Raw genomic sequence first — 21,201 nt, forward strand, 5'->3', positions numbered from 1 at the left:
GCATTTCATTCTAGAGTAAAATTTCAGGAAGTAAGCCCATTTCAATACAAATCCAGTTCCACTTGATCCCAGAAATGTACTGTATTGTCAGGAGTTTTCCTCTGCAATTGATGGTACACCATTTTTGAGAAAATACTTTCTGAAAAATAGGAGTGGGGGAGGGAGGGACAAAAGCTGTGAAATTGCCATCTGGAAATCTAATGCATCTGTATATGATATTCTTTTGGGGAAAAGAAAAGGGTGTTGTTTGCTCTAGCATTCTGTTAAAAAGGAAAGGCACACATCTGTCCTGGATCACATCCAGGTGGCCATATAGATACCCAAGACATCAAATTCATTCATCAAATTTGGCACTGCCACTGAGAACACACATGACAGGATCATTGCCTGCATGTAAAAGTGCCTAAAAGTGGTTATAGTGACATTTCCCTAGAACTGGGTAAGAATCATGGGTTTATTCCTTGGAGAGAGAAATATGGCAACATGGAATTAGTAAAAATATATGGAAAAACAAAGCAGGAGAACAAAGAAAATATAGAACAAAAACAACAAAAATACAACCCAGGGATTCATGCAAGCTGGGATGGGAAGTGGAAATGTTATTGTGACAACACTATTTCATGTTATCTTTGTGTTTATTTTGCAGAGACTACACACATTGGCTAGCAAAAAAAGGATAATTATCCAACTGCCAAAGATGAGGAATCCTCAGAGACCCTTTAGGATGTTCAAAATAAATAATGGAACTTTGCTGCAGTTGTACCCAATCTTAGTCAGCCATTACCCACTTTTCTACCTCAACTGATTCACTAATTATATGAATGAACTTGTCCTGCCATTCTATCCTGATTTGTCTTTCCTCTATTCTCTTTTGGAGAATTGGTTAGTTGTTTAATATGTTTCTTAACTGCCTTGTTAAAAATGTGCAGTGATAGGGATCTTGAAACTTTATCTTGCGAAGTTTAAGGAAATGTGGAACAAAGGATTCAGATTTAAGTAAATGCAAATGCTCTCCACTCTTATTCAATCTTTTTGCACAATCTTGTAAGTAGGCTTCCCCACCCATATAAAAGGAAGGGGCACCTTGCAACATGACCTCTGTATCCAATTAACTGAAGGGCATGAAGAAGCTCTTGCATTAACTAATGCTCTCCTATCACCTGAACACTTACTTGTAAGATAAAGAGAAAAAATCTCTTCAATGTCATATAATCCATTAAGACTAAAATGGATAAATGTATGTAGCCAACTGGATGAAAAACAAACAAAATTATAATACTTTTAATTTCATACACCTACTGACAATACGAGCTGTTGCCCAGCGATGACCAGCCAGTATTTGCTTATACAAGAATAAGAACTATAACAGCATAGCTTTCTGATAACATTTTTATCTATGTTAGTTAAAAACATGTTTAAACTTTAATAAGCAGAAAATCCACCACTGTTCTTTGTATTATTAATTTACTCTTTCTAAGTTTAAAGCCATCAAGCTGTCCTGTTCTAGCAATTACCAGTGCAGGAAGTCAGACTTAGATAAGAGGCATTTATATGGATTATACAATTCACTGAAGTGCCAGGATTGCAGGCGCTCAGGAAAAATAAACATGCTTATTTCAATAGGTGAGATCATGTGCAAACACATCTAAGATTTAGGAATCTGAACAGAGTGTAATCTCCTACCAGCCCAGAAGTTAATCATAGAAGGAACGCAGTGCATCCAGAAAGCCTGAGCCAAAACTGGAAAGCTGTTTCCCAACAGAAGTCTGATCCTCAGGCCCTACTTCAACAGTACTGATTCAGGAATGCCTTTCTGAGGAATCTCACCCAACGTTTCTGTTCTGCTCCTTTGATATATCTTAAGATGTGAAGTCTCTAGATCTTTCTCCTGCTCAAGTGACTCAGCCTGCTCAAGTAGCCCATTATATGAGGATTTGGCTTATCCTCTATACATCCTGCTTCTTCTGAACCCCATCTGCAGATATGTGAGCATTAAATGGATCTTAGGTTGCAAAGTCAGAATCTAACCCTGCTCCTCCACTTTCAAATGTGACTCCATACATGTCCATAGCACAAGCTGTTCCCCTCTCTTCTATTGTTTCACAAATTTCAGTGCCAAATAGCTTGAGCCAATGGAGTTCAATTATTTAGTCTGCTCACATATTTGAAAATGGGGCTTAAAAGGGTATAGGCATGTTTACATAATTACTCCAAGTGGAACATTCATATTTTAAATAATGAAATAAAAACTCAGCTAGCAAATGTCAATATTTTAAGCCTTAATAAGTCAGCTACTCATTAGTAAGGGGGGGTTGCAGTTATTTTGCATTATGCATATTTGATAAGGTTATGGATTAATATTAATTCAGATATGATGCAAGCTCTGTATTTCACAGATATGCTGGGAAGAATGTGCTTATTAAAATGAATTTAAAAAGACCAAGCTGCTGAAATAAGCTCAGTCTAGTTTCTGTTTTGGACCTGTGGTGGACAGTGTCTTAGTCACCTTGGCAGGTGACTAACACCAGGTATTGTGTGAAGATACAAATTCAAATGGAGCTCTCATTGGTTTTCAGGACCACAAACCATGGAATTCTGGCTGAGGATTACTAATATTAAATTAGGTCGTATCTGGATAGGAGAGTCCAATATTTATTGCTAGAAGTATGTTCCACATTGTTCTGATTTGGTATCTTGTGTGCTTAACATATTTATAAAAATGCTAGAAAATGTGGTTTGGGCATCTGAAATACAGTACTATCACTTTTAAGTTTGGGAACTTTCAAGTTCACTGTGTTGAAAAAAAAATCACATGGTGAGGTTATTAAAATCTGATCGTCTATAAATGCAGCACAATAGTCTACAATGTGGGAATATTTGCACGCATGCAAACATTTCCACTTGAACTGGCATGCTAGCCTCTCCCTGTACACAAAGGCATCTTATTTTGTACAGTCATGCTGTACCCATGGCAATTGGCTCTTATTGATGTCATCAGTTCAACTTAAAAGGAAGAAATACAATTTGTCCTCCTGTGTTGAATTCTACCTAAGAATGGATCTCCTGAATAGGACTACAGTGCCGTATCAGTGACTTCCAACTAAATCTCTTTGCGTTAACTTTCAAAGTAACATTTGAAAGCCTGAACCAGCATGGGATGGATATTTCCTTTAGCTGGAGATGCTTTTGTTGCTAATAAAACCAGTCTGAGAATAGCTATCAAATTACATTGCCTGAGAGTGTTTGGCTGTTTTTATCTTTTTTCTTATGAAATCAAATTTTATAAGAGTTTAGCTAGTGAGCCACCTGTGACTCTTATTAAAAAATGCAAATCATACTCTCATCACCCATGAACTGCTCGCATAGATCATTCCAACTTATTTCTTCTACTGCCTTTAAATAACGTTTGGAAACTGTAGATAATTCAGAAAGCTCTACCAGGCTGTGACTTCTTATTGAGAGCATATAATTTCATTGTTGTGAAACTCGTTTTAGCTTCTAGAATCTTTTTTCTATGGTTTCCAAGATTTTGCTCACCAGTTAAGGAAATGATACTAGACTTGCAATGCAAAGATCCAGATCTTTGGCAGTCTGGATCTGGTAACTCTTGTTTTAATGTGGAGGTTCTGTTCTGTATGTCTTCATGTAAAGTGCATTTCACAGACTGAATACATTCTATTATTGAGGAAATTTGTTTAGCTTCTTCTGTTCTTCTATTTATACACAATTTTATACTGTTTAATTAAAAAAAACATTTTACTGCAATTCAATTTCCTAAGATGTTTTAGCAGTTATTTCAAAATATATAATGGCATATAAATATTTAAGTAAATTAAATATACTGTTGAGATTTTATCAAGTATTTCAGTGGACAAATGAATGGCAACAGCTAAATCCATCCACAGTCATTAAGTAGAAATAAAACAAGTATCTATTTATTCTACTACTAATGAAAAACAACCTTGGTATTATAAAAGCAAATAGCCTTTGCAAAAATGCAAGTAATATTGGAGTAAACAGAAAGAAAACTCTTTAAAAAATGGTACCATAAAACATATGTATTAAAATAGTGTTGTGCAAAGTACTTTTTTCCATCATAGTGTTTCGTATAATGTGAAAATGTTGGCATGTTTCTTTTGGATCTCAAATTCAATCAAAGTGCAGTCATTTTGTATCCTGTTTTGGGAACATTCACATACTAACAAACTTTCCGAATATACAGCTATTATTAGTGTTTTCAATTAATGTTTTACTAATGTTTATTAAAGAATATACTGCATTGTATATCCCAGCTTATATTTCTTATTAGTTTGGTTTGATAGTACAATCATTTAGGAAAGATGCTCCATAGAAATTCATCTGTAATCGGGAAAATGTGGATCAATTTTTTGATGCTTCATTCTTGAATTTTTTTGGTTACAAAAGTAGTTATATTTTATCTAGATTCCAGTACAGATAGTCCTCGACTTACAACAGTTCATTTAGTGACTGTTCAAAATTATAAGAGCACTGAAAAAAGGGATTTCTGACTGTTTTTCACAGTTGCGACCTTTCCCGCAACCCCATGATCACGTGATCAAAATTCAGATGTTTGGCAACTGGTTCATATTTATGACTGTTTCTGTGTCCTAGGATCATGTGATCACCTTTTGCAACCTTCTGATAAGCAAGCAGTCAATGTGGAAGCCAGGTTCACTTAACTTATCAACTGCAGTGATACACTGAAGCAAAAAATGTCATAAATTGGGGCAAAATTCACTTAACAAATGTCTCACTTAACAACATAAATTTTGGGCTCATTTGTGCTTTCAGTAAATCACACTTCTATGTCAACATATTGGAAATGAGTCTCAATCAGCTTACATAAACAAAGTTACAAAGCTGGAATCAATTTGGTAAATCATCTAATCCAATACCCTGCTCAGCATAGAATCCAAAATATAGTACATCTAAAAATATTTCTTCAGTTTGTTTCAAAATCTCCAACAAGTGCTCATTACATAATTGCACTTACCTTCAACTGTATTTACAATGAAGAATAAGATGATTCCTAGTTAAATTATTGCATAATCTTATAAAATGTATACAAAACCCTTATTTTAAACATTGTGTAGGGTCCTCAGAGGTGTGTCTTCTTTTTACATCTGGCCCTATGGAACACTCTTTTTCTCCTTGAGTTCCAACAGCCTTCCCCCACCCACTCATTTTCACTTCCCAGACAGCATTTAAGTCCTGGCTATTCTCCAGATAGAGTGAGGTCATAGCATGGGTCGCATCAAGGAAGTGTGACTGATTTTTCTGTTCTTGGTTTTATTGTTTCTTTTGTTTTTAATAGTGTACACATTGTTTTACTTCGGGGTCGTAAGCTGATCAGAGTTTTGTTTTAAGATAGGTAGCTATACAATGTTTTAAACAAGGGGGGACCTATCAAATGTGTAGTGCATTTTTAGAAGATGTTTGCCATAATTCAAAATGCATTAGAGATCTTCCATTTTAGTAGCTTTGTCCGTATATTAGGCTGCTAGCCTGTGGCCTATCTAATCTATAGGCTATGGCCTATACTATAATCTATATCTACAAATTTTCAATCCTACTATGGAAATGAATAAGATTCAGACAAATAATTAGCCTGTCTTTTTCTGTTTCTGAAATTCTTCATACTGTATGTCCAAACACTTTTGCAAAACAATAGGTTGAGGAATATTGTCCTAAAATCTGGTCACTTTTAAAAATCTGCTTGTTTTGTAGCTACACAGTCTCCTATGGTGCCAAGATGCCCACTTATTATTTGCTTAGGACATGCCCACACAATATTCCCCTCCCCCCTCAACCTGCTGCTACAGACAATTTAGATGTTTTAATATGGAAGTGGTATTTTCCATGTGACGTTGGCCCAAGATATTCCAAGGAGACAGCCTAGAAAAGGGGCATGAAAGAGGAAGTGGGTAGTCAGCAATGGGTTCAGCTCTACCTGATCTAGCAGTCTGATAGATTGCCCCTTTCTGTCTGGTTGCTGGGCTCTGTGTCTGTCTTCAATGCTGTTCGGGCTGCGAAGTCTTGAAACTCAACCTTTCTTTCTTTTCTTTTCTTTTCTTTTTGTTACAAATAGGTCGGCTAAACAACCTAGATATGATTGCTACATTGAGCATCAATATGCAACCTAAAGCAGCTGAAAAGGCCAGTCCTGCTTTTGAATGCCAAGTCTATTTGTGCCATGCTGTGGAATGATTGATCTTAGAAACTTTCTATATGAATTCAAGGTGGGGTGTGTGTGTGGATAGAAGGCCTTCCTCTAGATTTACCATTGCTCCGACAGTGACTGTCGGAAAACTGAACCTCGGCTTCTGTAACCATTTTATTTACTGTTTTTTGAAGGATAGCTCAACATATCCACCCACACATATTTTGCAAACCCTTTTCTCAAACTCCAACTCTTCAATAGAATTTAGCCAACAACTACATCTCAGTTGAATAAATCCACATTAGATGGCAGTGAAGAGATTTTTTTAAAAGCCTTATAACTGTGTAGCAGTGGTGGGTTTCAAATCCCGTTCCAACCAGTACAGTTGGAACGAGGCTGGCAGCGTCCTCATGGACATGCACATGCGTCTTAGTGCCTCTGCGATGCTCCAGCTGCTCTGCAGAGCGTCGCACAGGCATTGTACGCACCATGTTCGTGCACAGCAGCGCAGCAGCTTTAAAACACAGGTAAGGAGCGAGGGCAGGCGGGTGGGTGGGCCGTCCGGAGCACCATACCGGAATGGTATCCGGTGCTCCGGGCTGGCTCCGGTATGCCCGTACTGGGGCATATCGCCTGCAACCCACCATTGCTGTGTACTGTCAACTGGTGGTTGAAAGATTGACTAGTCAACAATTGATAATCATGTGGGGAAAATTATGTGAAAAAATTAAAATGAATCCCATAAGCTATACTTCTCATATCAAAACATGAACAACACTTATCCATCAGCAACATTTGCTCAGTTGGCCTCCATATTGCAGTCAAGAGATGCAATCTGTTTGTTCCCACTTAATGGTCATTAGTTCAATAGGTTGACTGAGCAACAAAGATTTTGTTTCATGAACACTTTTGGGTGTATCTTATAGATTTCTGGCTGCTAATCATGGAAGTAATCTGTAATCACACACCATTTTATAGAAATCTCCTGCTTTTACACAATGCCAATGTACACCCTGCAGTACCTGTTGACCTTGCTTCACACATGAAAGAAACATACAAACACTTGGAACAGTTGTTGAAGCACATCCAGTACACCATGTACAATAGGAATACCTGTGGAGATATAAAAGTAGTTCCTCTGCTGCTTGGACTGCAGTTCAGATATACCAAGTACAGTTGTTGTATATATGAATGGAACAGAGTCACATAACGTTAAAAAGAAATGGCCATTCTCAAAGAATTTGGATCTAGGGAAAAAATGTGGCTTATGAACCACTTGCTGATCTGACAAGATATATTTGCTTCCATTTCACATAAAACTCGAACTGATGAAAATTTTTGTGGAAGTGATGAACAAGGAAGGTGAAAGTTTTCATTATTTGAGACAAATGTTTCCAAGAATAACTGATCCCAAGTTTAAGAAAGGTATTTTTGTTGGTCTACAGATCAGATATGTCATCAATGACAAGCAGTTCGAAGATACTAATATAGCTAAAACATAAATATTTTGGACACTTAACATGAAGGCAACATTAATTGAAAATGAACTTCATATTTGGAAAAATCAAGGGCTAACAAAATACAAGGCCATTAAATGCTGTCACTGATGTCATACAATAACTCAAAAAAGTATATATTGACAGAGAGTCCTGGTGAAATGATATCCAATGAATCCGAGAAAGATGGAAGTGACTGGAGAAGACGAAAAAGTCATTATTTGGATTTTGACAGCCCAAATAAAGTTGCTTTAAATTTGGTCTCTATACCAGGGATGATCATACAAACAAAAGTATATAGTATCATCAAGAGAATAAAAGAATTGAAATGGAAATGGGCTGGTCACATAACAAGAACTGATGGCAGGTGGACCAAGGGAGTTATAAAATGGATCCCACTTGATAAAAAGCATCCACGAAAGAGCTAAAACAAGATGGATCAAAAACATCAGCAAGTATTGTGGGTCAACTGGCAAAAAGCTCAGAATCGTATTAGTTGGAAGAATGCAGAACAGGCCTTCATCTTGCAGTGGATAGACAATTGCTAAAATTGATGACAATGATGGTCAGGGATAACACGCAATAGCTGCTTGAGTGCCAGTCACTTTCAGATGACAAGTCAGGAACCATTGCAACAGAGAATAAAGGCAGAGGTTGGGCTTAGACTTTAATAAGGAGCAACTGATAGGATAGTTATTTTTCCAAATGAATACTCATTTAGATTTTATCTGTTGTGTTGGGGAATCTTTTTAAGTCTACCAAATTTTAACTAACAAACGATAGCTCACTTCATTAAATGCTTGAAGTGGCTAAACTGAAGTAGGATTTAAACTGGAATGGGGTGGAGAAATTTTAGCAGGATCTTCTGAAGAATAGGTTTTACTTCACAATAATATCCTGGCCTTGGATGAAAAAATTACCCTTCCTTGTATTTTAATTTTACATTTGCTGTTTGTTAGCAGGCACCTGCTGTCTCCTCCTTTAAGATGTTGAGCTGAAGGGTCACCCTAGGCATAATGCCAGGAATTGAAGTCACCTCTTATAGCTAGGATCGAGACTTCCTGTTATTGTAATAATTTCCTCAGGAAATCTGGCCACTACAAATGTTCTGGAACTCTCCAGAGATTTTAATTTATTGTTGCTTGGGCAGCCAATATAAAATTATAATATTTCATTCTACATCATTTGTCAATTCAATAACTCCTGTCCTTGATATTGCATAATTTATATAGATTTTAAGAAAAGCTAGCTTTCTCCTTGAATACTGTTGTCACAGTGATGCAGTATTGGCTCATTTTACAAAATGTTCCTTGGTCATATCAACTGGTACTTTAATTAGGTTGTAGGGTAGGACACAATTTCTGTGTATGCAATTATGTCTTTTTAAAAGATTTGTTTTACTTTTGAGCAACTGAGAAAGCATGTATCCTTGCAAAATAATAAAAAAAATCTCTGTGAATTACCAAAGTATTGCTGGTGCTGCTGGTGCTACTATTTTTCTTTCTTTTTGATTGAATTTTGTGAAAACTCCTATATCTGTATGGTATATCAGGGAGACTTCAATTTCCCCAAAACAAATAAAACTCTAAAACAAATAACATAAAAATAAAATTAATATTGGCAGGAGAGTGTTGTCATTTTACCCATAGTGTTTCACAGACACTACAAAAATACATGCATGGTACAGAAACAATTGCATTCTAATTATCAGTCACAGCTGAAGGGAGAACTATATTTCCCTAGTGGGAAAGTATTACAGAGAGCTGAGAAAAGGTAACATGTCTGGAAGAAAAATGTGATCTTGGCTAGGGACATCAGAACTTCACAACTGCTTATATCCTTGTACCTAAAAAAATATTGGTACACTTTCTCACAAATAATAATTGGATGTTCAGTTCATAAAACAAGTATCTAAGAGAACATTAGGGGGGCATATAAAATTGTAAACAGTATGGAAAAGTGGCTCTCCCTCTTATTTTACAATGCAATGACTGGATTCACAAATAGCATCAAAGCATGGGTTTGATTGATTTTTGCTTAGTGAACAGCATGAACCAACTGCTACAACTTGTAAAGCATGGTGTACAGTTCAGAGTGTTACATAATACAGCCAACTGAAGCTGATTCATTAAGTCATGGATAAATAAACTATCATTTAATGCAGTGTGTGAGCAAGGTCTAAAAAAAAGTGCCTTTTTTTTACAAAACACAAATACAAAATGCTTCTTAGTTAAGATTAAAAATGAACTGACAAATTTAAATAGCATAGATTTATTTGCTACAAAAATTAAATGGAATTGCTTTTTATGTACTGTATTTTTCGGAGTTAAGACACACCTTTTTTCCTCTAAAAAGAGGCTGAAAATCTGGGTTCGTCTTATACACCGAATACAGCATTTTTTGCCTCCTGAAGCCCCGCCCCTTTACCAAAATGGTCGTGCATAGTCTTATGGAGGCTTTCAGAAAGCTCCTGGGGGCTGGGGAGGGCAGAAATGAGCAAAAAATGGGCCGTTGTTTTGCACCTCCCCACCAGCCCCCAGCAACACTCTATTAGCCTCCATAAGACTATGCATGCAATTTTTTTGACCAAAAATGGCCAATTTTCGTGAAAAACTGGTTGTTTTTTGCTCATTTTTGCCTCCCCCAGGAGCACTCTGCAAGCCCCCCCCCCAAGGTTATTCATGCTTTTTTAAAAAACGGACCCGTTTTCGCGAAAAGCAGGCCCTTCGGGGGAGGTTTGCAGAGTGCAAAAACTTTTTTTCTTCCCTTTCGGAAAGCTGTTTAGTTAGAGTGGTTGATGAGAATTACATTGATCAAGTACTGTCCCAGCAGAAACAAAGTTTTAGGTGCTACAGGTTGTCAGCTATTTCCTTCTCCAGCACATGGATAAATACACCTGGAAACATCTACCTACCTACCTATCTACTCTCTCTCCCCCTACCTACCTACTGTATTTCTCTCTCTATCTCTCCCCCTCTATCTACCTATCTATCTACCTACCTACCAACTCTCTTTCTCTCTCCCCCTCCTTATCTACTGTATTTCTTTCTCTATTTCTCTCTCTATCCCTCTACCTACCAACCTACCTACTCTCTCTCCCCCTACCAATCTACTGCATTTCTCTCTCTCTATTTCTCTCTCTCCCTACCTATCTACAAACACTCTCCCTACCTACCTACTGTATTTCTCTCTCTCCCTATTCCTTTATCTACCTACCTACCTACCTAACTACTCCCTCTTTCCCTACCTACCTACTGTATTTCTCTCTCCCCCTCTATCTACCTATCTACCTACCTACCAACCTACCTACTCTCTCTCTCCCCCTATTTGTCTACTGTATTTCTCTCTCAATCTCTATTTCTATCATCCCTCTACCTACCTACCTACCTACCTACCTACCTACCTACCTACCTACCATCTACATACTCTCTCTCCCTACCTACTGTATTTCTCTCTCTCTCTCTCTTTCTCTCTCTATCCCTTTATCTACCTGCCTACCTAACTACTCTCTCTCTCTCTCCCTACCCACCTACTTGGGTGCATCTTATACTCCGGTGCATCTTATACTCCGAAAAATATGGTAAATCAAGGCCAAACAGAACCTATGAGTGCACAAAAGAAGAACATTTTTAAAATAAAAATGCTGCACTATATTTGTTTCAGCAAGGATATCTGGGAAATCTACTTCACAGATTTGATGGCACATTACCAAGAAGAAAAGTATTTTCATAATATATGAGGCATCAGCTCTAGCCCTCAAAGGCTACTCTAGATTGGTCCTAATTTGTATGGGATCTGAAACTTTCCACATTATGTGTAGAAGCTCAAGATTTCAATCGCTTAATAAAACCTGATTTCACTAGGAGCAGCACAACTGTAACTATTTCCACTAATTTCAAGGAAGTCAGGCTGATGAATTACAGTGACATTAATTCACTTTGTGTTAATACTGGGGCTTAAAATTAAAGACCTGCTTCCATTTTGGGCTTAAGCACATCATTACAAAATGGATGAATCTGGCATGTTATATCAAGCAGCATGGCTGTTGGAATTAACAGGATACAGAGCTGTAAAAGAAAAATAGATTTCCCAATAACGTTTTTTTTAAGCTTTCAGGACAAATACCAAACTGGGACAAGGTGGGGAAAGATAGGATTATAAATTAATGCTTAATACTCATTAATTCTAAATTAGTAAAATATTCATTAATCTGTAGAACATCCAATTTCTGAGATACATTTTTTTAAAAAAAACTAAGAATTTTATCCAGTAGCCATTTTTTTTAAAGGTGAACTATCAAGGCCTAGTTACTGGAAGAATGCCTATAATATCTATTGCAGCAAAAATAAACTTAAGCATTGCATAAATGTATTTATTTCCATATTCATTTTTAGGCAAATTTCAAAAAGCTGGTTTATAGCATAAAGGCAATACAAATATTTGCATGGATGTTGAAGTCTACACATCTAGCTGAGGTTAATCAATACTACTATAGAATATGGTAGCTGTGAGAGAATGACACACTGAAATTGTAGTCACATATTGGTTGTCCTTATTTAGTAATCATAATTGGAACCAGCAACTAAGTCATTAAGCCAAGCTTAATCATAACTGCGCTTATGATTTTACTTCAGCTTTCCTTTGCTTTACAGCCCTGTGAAGGTTGTAAATGTGAAGATTAGTTGCAAAGTTATTTTTTCATCACTGTCATAACTGCAAACAGCCATTAAACAAGGCAGTTGTTAAATGAGGACTACTTATAGTCAGTGGCTCATATAAGATCTTCACAGTTTCTAAACATCTGTAAAAAAAAACCCTGAAAAATCACATCAGTTTTGAAGTATATCACACTCATTGGTTAACTGTAGTGTTTTCCAAGGTGCTAATTTTATGTTATTTCCCCAGTTGTGACTTATAGTATCTTCAAGACAAAATTGACACTGACAAAATTACAGCAATGAAAATGCTCCAAGCCTCTAATGGGAGAATGACCTTAATTAGTGACTTTGGGCTTTATATATTATCCAGCTCCTTCCCTCAAGACACAGAAATATGATTTTCCTTTCTCAGAATGATGCTGTGAATTAATCAAAACCAGCCAATGGCTTCACATATAATTAGTCCTAATCCAGACTCCTGATTCCAAAATTATAAATTAATGGTTTGATTCTGCTCCTAAAGCTTAACAAAACCGAATAAAGGTAATTTACATATACCTAGCCAAAATATAACTGGAAGAGTAACTGCCTTATGGGATGTGGGAGATCATCTAGCCTAGTCTGGCACAGGCAAAGTACAAGTAGTTCTTGACTTATGACCACAATTGAGCCTAAAGTTTCTGTTGCTAAGTGAAACATTTGTTAAGTGAGTTTGCCCACTTCTTGCCACAGTTAAGTGAATCACTATAGGTGTTAAATTAGTCAAACTGTTATTAAGTGAATCTGACTTTATTGACTTTGCTTGTCAGAAGATTGCAAAAGGGGATCATATGACCTTGGGACACTGCAACTGTCATAAATATGAACCAACTGCTAAGCATTTGATTTTTTTATCATATCACCATGGGGATGCTATTATGGTCCTATGTGTGAAAACTGGTCATATAAGTCACTTTTTTCAGTGCTGTTGTAATTTTGAATGGCAACTAAAACAACTGCTGTAAATTGATGGCTACCTGTATTTAAAGCTGAAGAAATTTGTTTAGACAGCTGATTATCTTTATTAATATGGATGGACAAAATAAGTCAACAGTATTCAAACTCTAGTTTAGCCAAAGAATACTGTACTCTATCGGTTTTTCTTTTCAATCTCTCTTTAATACGACCGTTTTTCCAGTCCCTGCCAAGAGAAGAGAAAGAAAAAGACTCTCCAGGCTGATTTTATTCGACTTTCCCTGCGCTGGAAAAGAGGCCCTTCAGTAAACCAAGGATGTGAAGGTTAGGCCTAACTCCTGACACATTTCCTTCCTGCAATTAGAAGGGAAGGCTCTGGGAGTCCAGATACGGTTGTGAAGGGTAGGGAAAAGGAGTTCCCTCCACACTGCTTTCCTTCAATCCAGGTTTCCGCTCCCATTTTGTGGTGCCGAGAGCCAAGATGCGAGGGCTCATCTTCGCCTGGCTCGCCCTCTTGCCGCCTTTCTCGGGGCTCTGGAGCTCTGCCGAGCTCCCCGAGAGCGGCCGCGCTTGGTGCTACGCATCCGGGGCCTGCTACAGCGTCCACTTAGGCCGCATAAACTTTTACCAGGCTCAGAACGCCTGCGCCCAGCACGGGGGAGCTCTGAGCACGGCCAGCGGCCGCACCGAAATCGAGGTCATCCTCGCTCTGCTGAAAGGACTCGCCAGCGAGACGGGCGGCTCTTTGTTTTGGCTGGGCCTGGTTAAGAAAGCCCAGCAGTGCACCCTTCAAGACCTGCCGCTCAGGGGTTTCTCCTGGGTCTCCCCGGGGCTTGACGAGCCGAGGGCCAACGGGACCGCCGCGCCGCCCAAGTGGTTCAGAGAACCGAACAAGTCCTGCACGATGCAGAGATGCGCCGGGTTGCAAGTCAGCTTGGGCCAAGCGCACCTCAACCCGTGGGGCCTGAAGGACCACAGCTGCACCAAGGCAAGCCCGGGTTATATCTGCAAATACAGCTACGCGGGCACGTGCCCCGCCCTCCACCCAGCTTCTGGCGCCCGCGGGATGGTCTACTACCGGCTGCCTTTTCAGCTTCAAAGCGCGGCCGTGGAATTCAGCCCTCCGGGCACCAATCTTACGATAAGGTGCCCCGGGCGAGAGGCGCATTTCACTTGCCGCCTATCGCCCAACGGCTACCATTGGGAAGGCACCGAGCAGCAGGGCCTGTGCTCCTGTCCCAGCGGCTACTGGAGCCCGAGCAGCGGTGGCTGTGCGGAATTCACGGACTGCTTTAGCGCCCTAGGCGCGTTCCGTTGTTTATGCACTTGGAGATCCCGCTTGGCGGCCGACGAAGAGAGTTGCGTCGCGGCAGCCAGAGATGGCGCGGCGACGGCGAAGCCCACCGTATCTACCCCGAGGGCTACGGGAACTTTCCTTGCCAACGGCACCAGCGGACCTGGTCAAAATATATCGTTTCTGGAACCATTTCCCACTTCGATCACCAACAGTACTACCAACTCTTCGGCTTCTTCAAACCCCTTCAACTATATCTTCATCCTGATCGCGGTGGTGGTGGTGATACTTCTGATTATGGTCATGGCCTCGTTCCAGGTCTTCCAAAAGTGCTTCAAGAACTGCTCTTCCAAGGGTTCCCAGCCTACAAAAGATGGTGCAGTGGTTGTAGAAGGCGACCCAGAAGCCTCTGCCACCCGCACGAACTCTGAACCTTCCCTGGGACCCAGCAAAGCGGAGTCCACAGCTTCTCAGTAAGATTTTAAGTCAGCCGAATTGGGACAACCATAAGGAGGCTGGAGAGGCACATTAGAACATTTGGAGGAGAAATCCAGTGGGGGACGAAGAGGAGATATTCTCTTGAATATAATAAATAGTAGCAAATGTTTACATATGTAGAAATGGAAGCTATGTTTTTTTTTGTTTAAAGACAGTTGTGCTTTGTTTGACACCATTTGATGAATTAGACGCCCTTGGCAACATTGATCAGAAATCTCTCCTCCCCGCCATCTAGATTATTCCCTAAAATAGAAGAGTTAAAAGGATGAGAAATGGCAGTGCATATTTCTTGCAGTGATCCAGTTAGATAATTGAAAAATGGACTGCTGCAAGTAACTGCTGTGTGAAGGCCACCACTTACTTGATTTTATAATCTCTCTCTCCTCCCCCTTCCTTGTTAATGCAGCTGAGACCAAGCTGTGTGAACAGTGTTGTGTTGCCTGCAGAAAAGTTCAAGGAGCCAGTGCTAATTATATCTACTCTTGCTGTATCTTGCAAGAATTTGGACTGGATGCACAGGCTCTGCTGTCTCTGCCACATTGTCTATAGGGAGAGGAGAACAAGCTAGTAGAACTGATTATAGTTGTAAGAAGTCACTCTTGTAGGTGGCTTTCTTGGATGGTGCAGTAATTATGGTTTTGGAAGATAGGTAGATATTTGCCACCAAGGAGGAAAGAGTGGAGTGAAACTATGGCTCCTGTACACTATCATTTTTATCACTTAACTTTCTTATTTTTAAACCCTGAAATATAATTCTCATTTTTAAGGTGTTAATGGTAAGACTTAATCAGAAACCAATAGAGTATTTGTTTTATCTCTCATTTGAATTTGCTGAGTGCCTATTAACACAGTATTGATATAGTTGTTTTTGGGGGAATGTGTCCCATTGAATCAAAGAGAACATATTCCAAATAGACATATAGGGTGGCTCTCTTAAATTCATCTTATTTTGAGTGCCATGGCTATTCTACTATACAAGCATGCCAGTTCAATTTGTCTGGCTGAAAAAAAGGCTCTGAAAAAGGCAGTTCTGTGGCTTCACCGATTCCTTTAAAGGAATAAATGTTGACCAGTGCTTAATTTTTATGATGCAAAGTTTTGTGTTCCAACTTGTTTAAATGGAAATCTCCTAATATAGACGTCAATTTTCAAACATTTCTTTAGCATATGCTTAGTTCAATGTTATGAAAACTGTTCCACTTCACTGGGTTCATATATGTACCTATTTAATAAATGGCTTAACTGATCATTTTAATTTCTTCCATGTTGCTTTTCTAATAAATTGAACTTGATAATTCAGCTATTTTCTAGATGTCTTGCTCCTTAGATGTGTCAGATAATAACCAGGAAGAAATCCTTGGCATCTAACTTATTCCCATGGAGACTCATTTCTTGGGTTATATTTTGGATTCTGGAGAAAGACTTTTCATTTTTCCAGTTCTTAGTAAATATTTTATCTGTGTATTTCCTGGTGTGATGCTGCATTATTTGATTTTCATTGTATGAATATCATATAGTCTTGCATTTTATATGACTAACTTTTTTACTGATGAATTTAATATGTGAAAATGCAGGAGATTCAAGCTAAAAGTAAGATATCATTTATAAATTTATTATTATAAATGGAACACCAACAGATGAATGCATGGAGATGTGGTGCCTTACTCCTTCACTGTAAAGTGTCATGGAGAGGTCAGTTTGAAAATAAATCCAGTAAGGTTAGGAACAGAGAGACACTATTTAAAGGAAATGTTGAGCATCTTTTACTGGTTTTATTTCAAATGGAGAAGTAGAAAGGTCAAACTCTCTAAACACCTAAAATTGAGCATTTCAACCAGATAACATTTTAAAGTCTGTGCATCAGTATTCAAAAACTTCATATACAGAGCTTTAATTGGAAGCAGCTAATTTTATTCAGAAAAGACTGGTAACCCAGTAATCAAAATTACCATGAATTGAATATCAGATTATCATAGGACAGGTCTTTATGAATGTGAAAGTGGATATCAGATATATTTTGGGCAGAAATATAACTGTAGGCTATGAATGATTTCATTTGGAATATGCTGGAACACGTGTTGTGAGGATTAAATGTTCTTTGTTAATGATTAAAAAGGCAGGCTGTTTGTTGCTTTACTAAAATCCATGTAGTTTAGCAGGTGCAGGGAAATTAGAGCCTGTGGGAATACTAGATTTTATTTGTCTCATCCGGGTTTTTTTTCATTCTGTCTGCTTTTTCTTTTGGAGTTCCAGATATATATTTGTATCTTTAAACATGGACCTAGAGTATTTTAGTTGATTTAGTAACTAAACCCTTAGCATTGCAGTCCAATTGATTTATGATTCAGCTACATGGGGATTACTGAGAAAAGATACAAATGTTTAGCATATAAAATGTTCATATATTTATCTTTAATGTAAATTCCTGAAGGGTACTGAGGATATGTAGTGATTATGCTAAGCTACTAAGATCAGAAGGGCAGGGAAAAAACAAACAGTGAAGTTTTTCTACTGGAAAAATAAGTGTTTTGGTTTTCCACATTAAATAAAATGCTAAGTGCCAATGAACCTATTCAGTTTAGTGACCAAGACTGAACTATACTTGTAATTTTGACCCAGGAACAGTTTTCAACATTCTTAAGCAATATCCTGTTTACTGGAGGAAGCTTAAAATACAGATGCATTTTGCTTGTGGAATCACTGTGTCACTTATCAGTGTGGTGTGTGAAAATTCTGTCTTGCCTGACAACTAGAAAATGTTATTGTTTCACTATACAAAGGGAAAGAGAGTACTTATGAAAATAAAGACTACTATATAGAGAAATTAGTAAATGTGTTTTTGACAAATGTCTTAGCATGAGAAAGTTTAGTGCATGTTTGTTGATTTAGAAAAAGTATACGATAAAATGAATACAACAGAATTCAGAAATGATTTGCGTGAATAAGGACTTAAAGCTATTGATAGATGCTGAATGTGGCATGATGATGGAAGTAAAACATGCATAATAATGAAGGCATCTTAATAATTCAACATTGAACAGAGAGTAAGACAAGGATGTCATGGTGGTTATATTTAGAGATAAATGTATAAGGAATACTTGTCATGATATTAGAAGTCTGTTGGCTGGGCATGTGAATAATTGTGTACATTTGTGTGCAAACAATATTGAATGCTTGGCTGAAAACCTGAATGCTTTTGCAATAAATGTTAGATGTATTGTCTGATATGTCAAGGACTATGAATTGGAAAATTAAGATAACAAAGCCCAAGACAAGGCTTTGACAAGGAAGATGGAGAGAATGATGGCAGGTAATGCATAAATGTGAATGAATTGGTACATCTCTGTACAGTATGTACAAAAAATGGGGAGAAGACATGCAAATGCTAATAGATAATATGTTTGGTACAAGGAAAAATATTTAATGAAGACATGGATAATGGCTGTGAATAAGAATGTGCTTCCCTGCATTTTAGTATATCAATGTATTTCAACCATGGCAATGATATTTCAACTCCTAGACTAGTCCAGTTGGCCTACAGGAATTCTTAGAGCTATTAAGTTTGAAAAACACTGTTACATTGTATGGAAATTGGATCTGAGTGTGTTGTGACAAGCATAAAAGAAAGTTGGTTAAAGAACAGTGGGGATAATGGTTGAATGTGAAAAAGAATGTATGAAAGAAGTATGTGAAGATGGCTTGTTATGTAGAGGGAAAGGATGATGATCAAACTGCAAAGCAAATGCATGAAGAATGAGTAGTGGGCTTAAAGGGAAAATATAGGTACTGTATTTTTCGGAGTATAAGATGCACCAGAGTATAAGATGCACCAAGATTTTGAAGTGGCAAATTAAAAAAAAGTTTTTGCACTCTGCAGACCTCCCAGAAACGGCCCGTTTTTCGTGATTTTTTTGTCAAAAAAAGGGCATGCATAGCCTTTAGGAGGCTTATAGAGTCTCCTGGGGGCTGGGGGGAAGGGGTGTAAATGAGTAAAAGGCCCATTTTTTTGTGAAAATGGGCCCGTTTTTTCTCCAAAAAAGGGCATGCGTAGCTTTTAGGAGGCTTATAGAGTGTTCCTGGGGGCTGGGGGGGGGAGAAATGAGCAATAAACAGCCTGTTTTGCACTCATTTCTGTCATCCCCAGCCCCCAGGAGCTCTCTGGAAGCCTCCTAAAGGCTATGCACGGCCATTTTGGTGAAGGGGCGGGATTTCAAGAGGCCAAAAATGCTGTATTCAGTGTATAAGACGCATCCAGATTTTCATCCTCTTTTGAGGGAAAAATATCTTATACTCCGAAAAATACGGTAATCACAGATGATGTTGAAGTTGAAGATGAAGTTCAACAAAAAGTGTTTAGAGAACAAAAGGCATTCTATAAAGTGGTTAATACATGTATATGGAAGTAAGAATGGTTTGGGAGATATAATACATGGTTTTAGTATAAACCGGGTTTGGCTGTGTTTTCTTTTCTTAATATGGCTTCATTTCTTAACCTTTATTTATTTTAGTTTATTATTTTATTTCTTCTTCCTTTTCTGTGCTTTTTATAACATTTCTTACACTGAGAGGTAATAGAGTATTGGATGTATATATGAACATACAATTTTATGCAACCTACTTTACTCCTATGCAAATTTGTGCCTTAAGCCTATCTAATCCAATATATATTTACCTTGATTGAACTGTATCTACACACACACCTAATATAATTTAGAACTAAGCATTATAAAAACCAAGAGTTGTTACTCATATAGCTATCATTTTTTATTCATAATATTCAGACCCTTGTGGCGCTTCTTTACTACTGGAAGGGCAAGTGAAAATCCTGTGCACTCATATTAGGATAGGGATGTATCAAATATTAGAGATCATGGAATGGGAGGAAATATCTGGATGTAGAGCTATCATTTTGTGCTTAATTTTATATAAAAGTGCCTAGATCTGGATCATGAAACCCTAATCTAAACTAAAATGATTTTTCAGCAAAATCAGTAGAATTATTTCCAGTCCATATAATGGCTAGAAAGTGAGAAAAAATATGTTCAAACATTTTTTTAAAAGAGCTGGTATTGAATAAGCAAGTGCTGCTTACTGCACAGATAAATTTATGAACTGTTTATATATTTATATTCACTAGAAATTATTTGGATTCTCAGCCAACAAAATGCACACATGCCTTCTCTCAAGCAACATACTCCTTACACCATTTAAATGTATTCCTTATACGTTTGTCCATATACTTATTAAACAAGCAATAATTGGAGCCATAGAGACTGCTTTCCACTGTCCATCATGGCTTTGAACAATCAAGGTTTTCATATAGCACTTTTTAGTAACATAGCAAGTGTAGATTATGTTACAGTGTTGTATCTATGCAACATCATTCTTTCCTTATGTAAGAACAATGCTAGTAGGTTTTGGATATCTTAGCCAGTATGCCACAAACTTAATCAAATCCCTGTAGTATTGTTTTTTAACATAGAAACTGTCTTTGGCTCTAAAAAACTGCATGCAGCATCCCTCCAACATGGGATTTCTACTTCCTTTCCCAAAAACGACCGTCCGAAAATAAAAATACTCAGCTTCTTCTGAACTATCAAGCCACTTCACTACTAGCATTAGAAGAACTGCAATGTACAGTTACACAAATAGCAGCAGCATCCATGGAGGGGCGTGTGTGTATGTGTGTGTGTATGAGAGAGAGAGAAAATGGCAAACAACTCATCCTTTATGTAAATCCCTTGACATCCTATGCAAGCTTAGATGGGACAGAGCTTCCATCACAATTCTGCTCCAGATGACTTGCAAGTTTTGCTCCCTCCCTGACAACGGCTGCTGACAAGACAGTATAAAAATAACTTTATATAACAGTAAACTAATGAACTCAGTATGGTGAATCTACCTCAGGACACTGCAACCTTCATAAATATGAGTCAGTTGCAAAGCTTCTGAATTTTGATCAATTTTGACCATGGGAATTCTACAACGGTCATGAGGGTGAAAACGGTCATGTCATTTTTTTTGAGTGCTATTGAACGGTCACTAAATGAACTGTTGTAAGTTGAGAACTAGGGGACTGGAGACTAAAACATATGAAGAACAGTTGCAGGAACTGGGTAT

The 21,201-nt window shown here is 37.9% G+C and overlaps 1 protein-coding gene across 1 annotated transcript; it reads left to right on the forward strand.

Annotated features, from left to right (window-relative positions):
• The first annotated feature begins 13,687 nt into the window (after nucleotides 1-13,687).
• On the forward strand, nucleotides 13,688-16,328 carry CLEC14A (C-type lectin domain containing 14A). The gene has a single exon (XM_081937234.1). The coding sequence runs from the start codon at nucleotides 13,771-13,773 to the stop codon at nucleotides 15,058-15,060; it is 1,290 nt and encodes a 429-aa protein (XP_081793360.1). The 5' UTR covers nucleotides 13,688-13,770; the 3' UTR covers nucleotides 15,061-16,328.
• The last annotated feature ends 4,873 nt before the right edge of the window (nucleotides 16,329-21,201 follow it).

The sequence above is a fragment of the Natrix helvetica genome (assembly GCF_964273705.1).
Source record: "Natrix helvetica genome assembly, chromosome: 1".
Classification (NCBI taxonomy): Eukaryota; Metazoa; Chordata; class Lepidosauria; order Squamata; family Natricidae; genus Natrix; species Natrix helvetica.

Bases quoted from the DNA above. Each gene is read 5' to 3' on its own strand.
- CLEC14A (XM_081937234.1), top strand. From the start codon at position 13,771: ATGCGAGGGCTCATCTTCGCCTGGCTCGCCCTCTTGCCGCCTTTCTCG.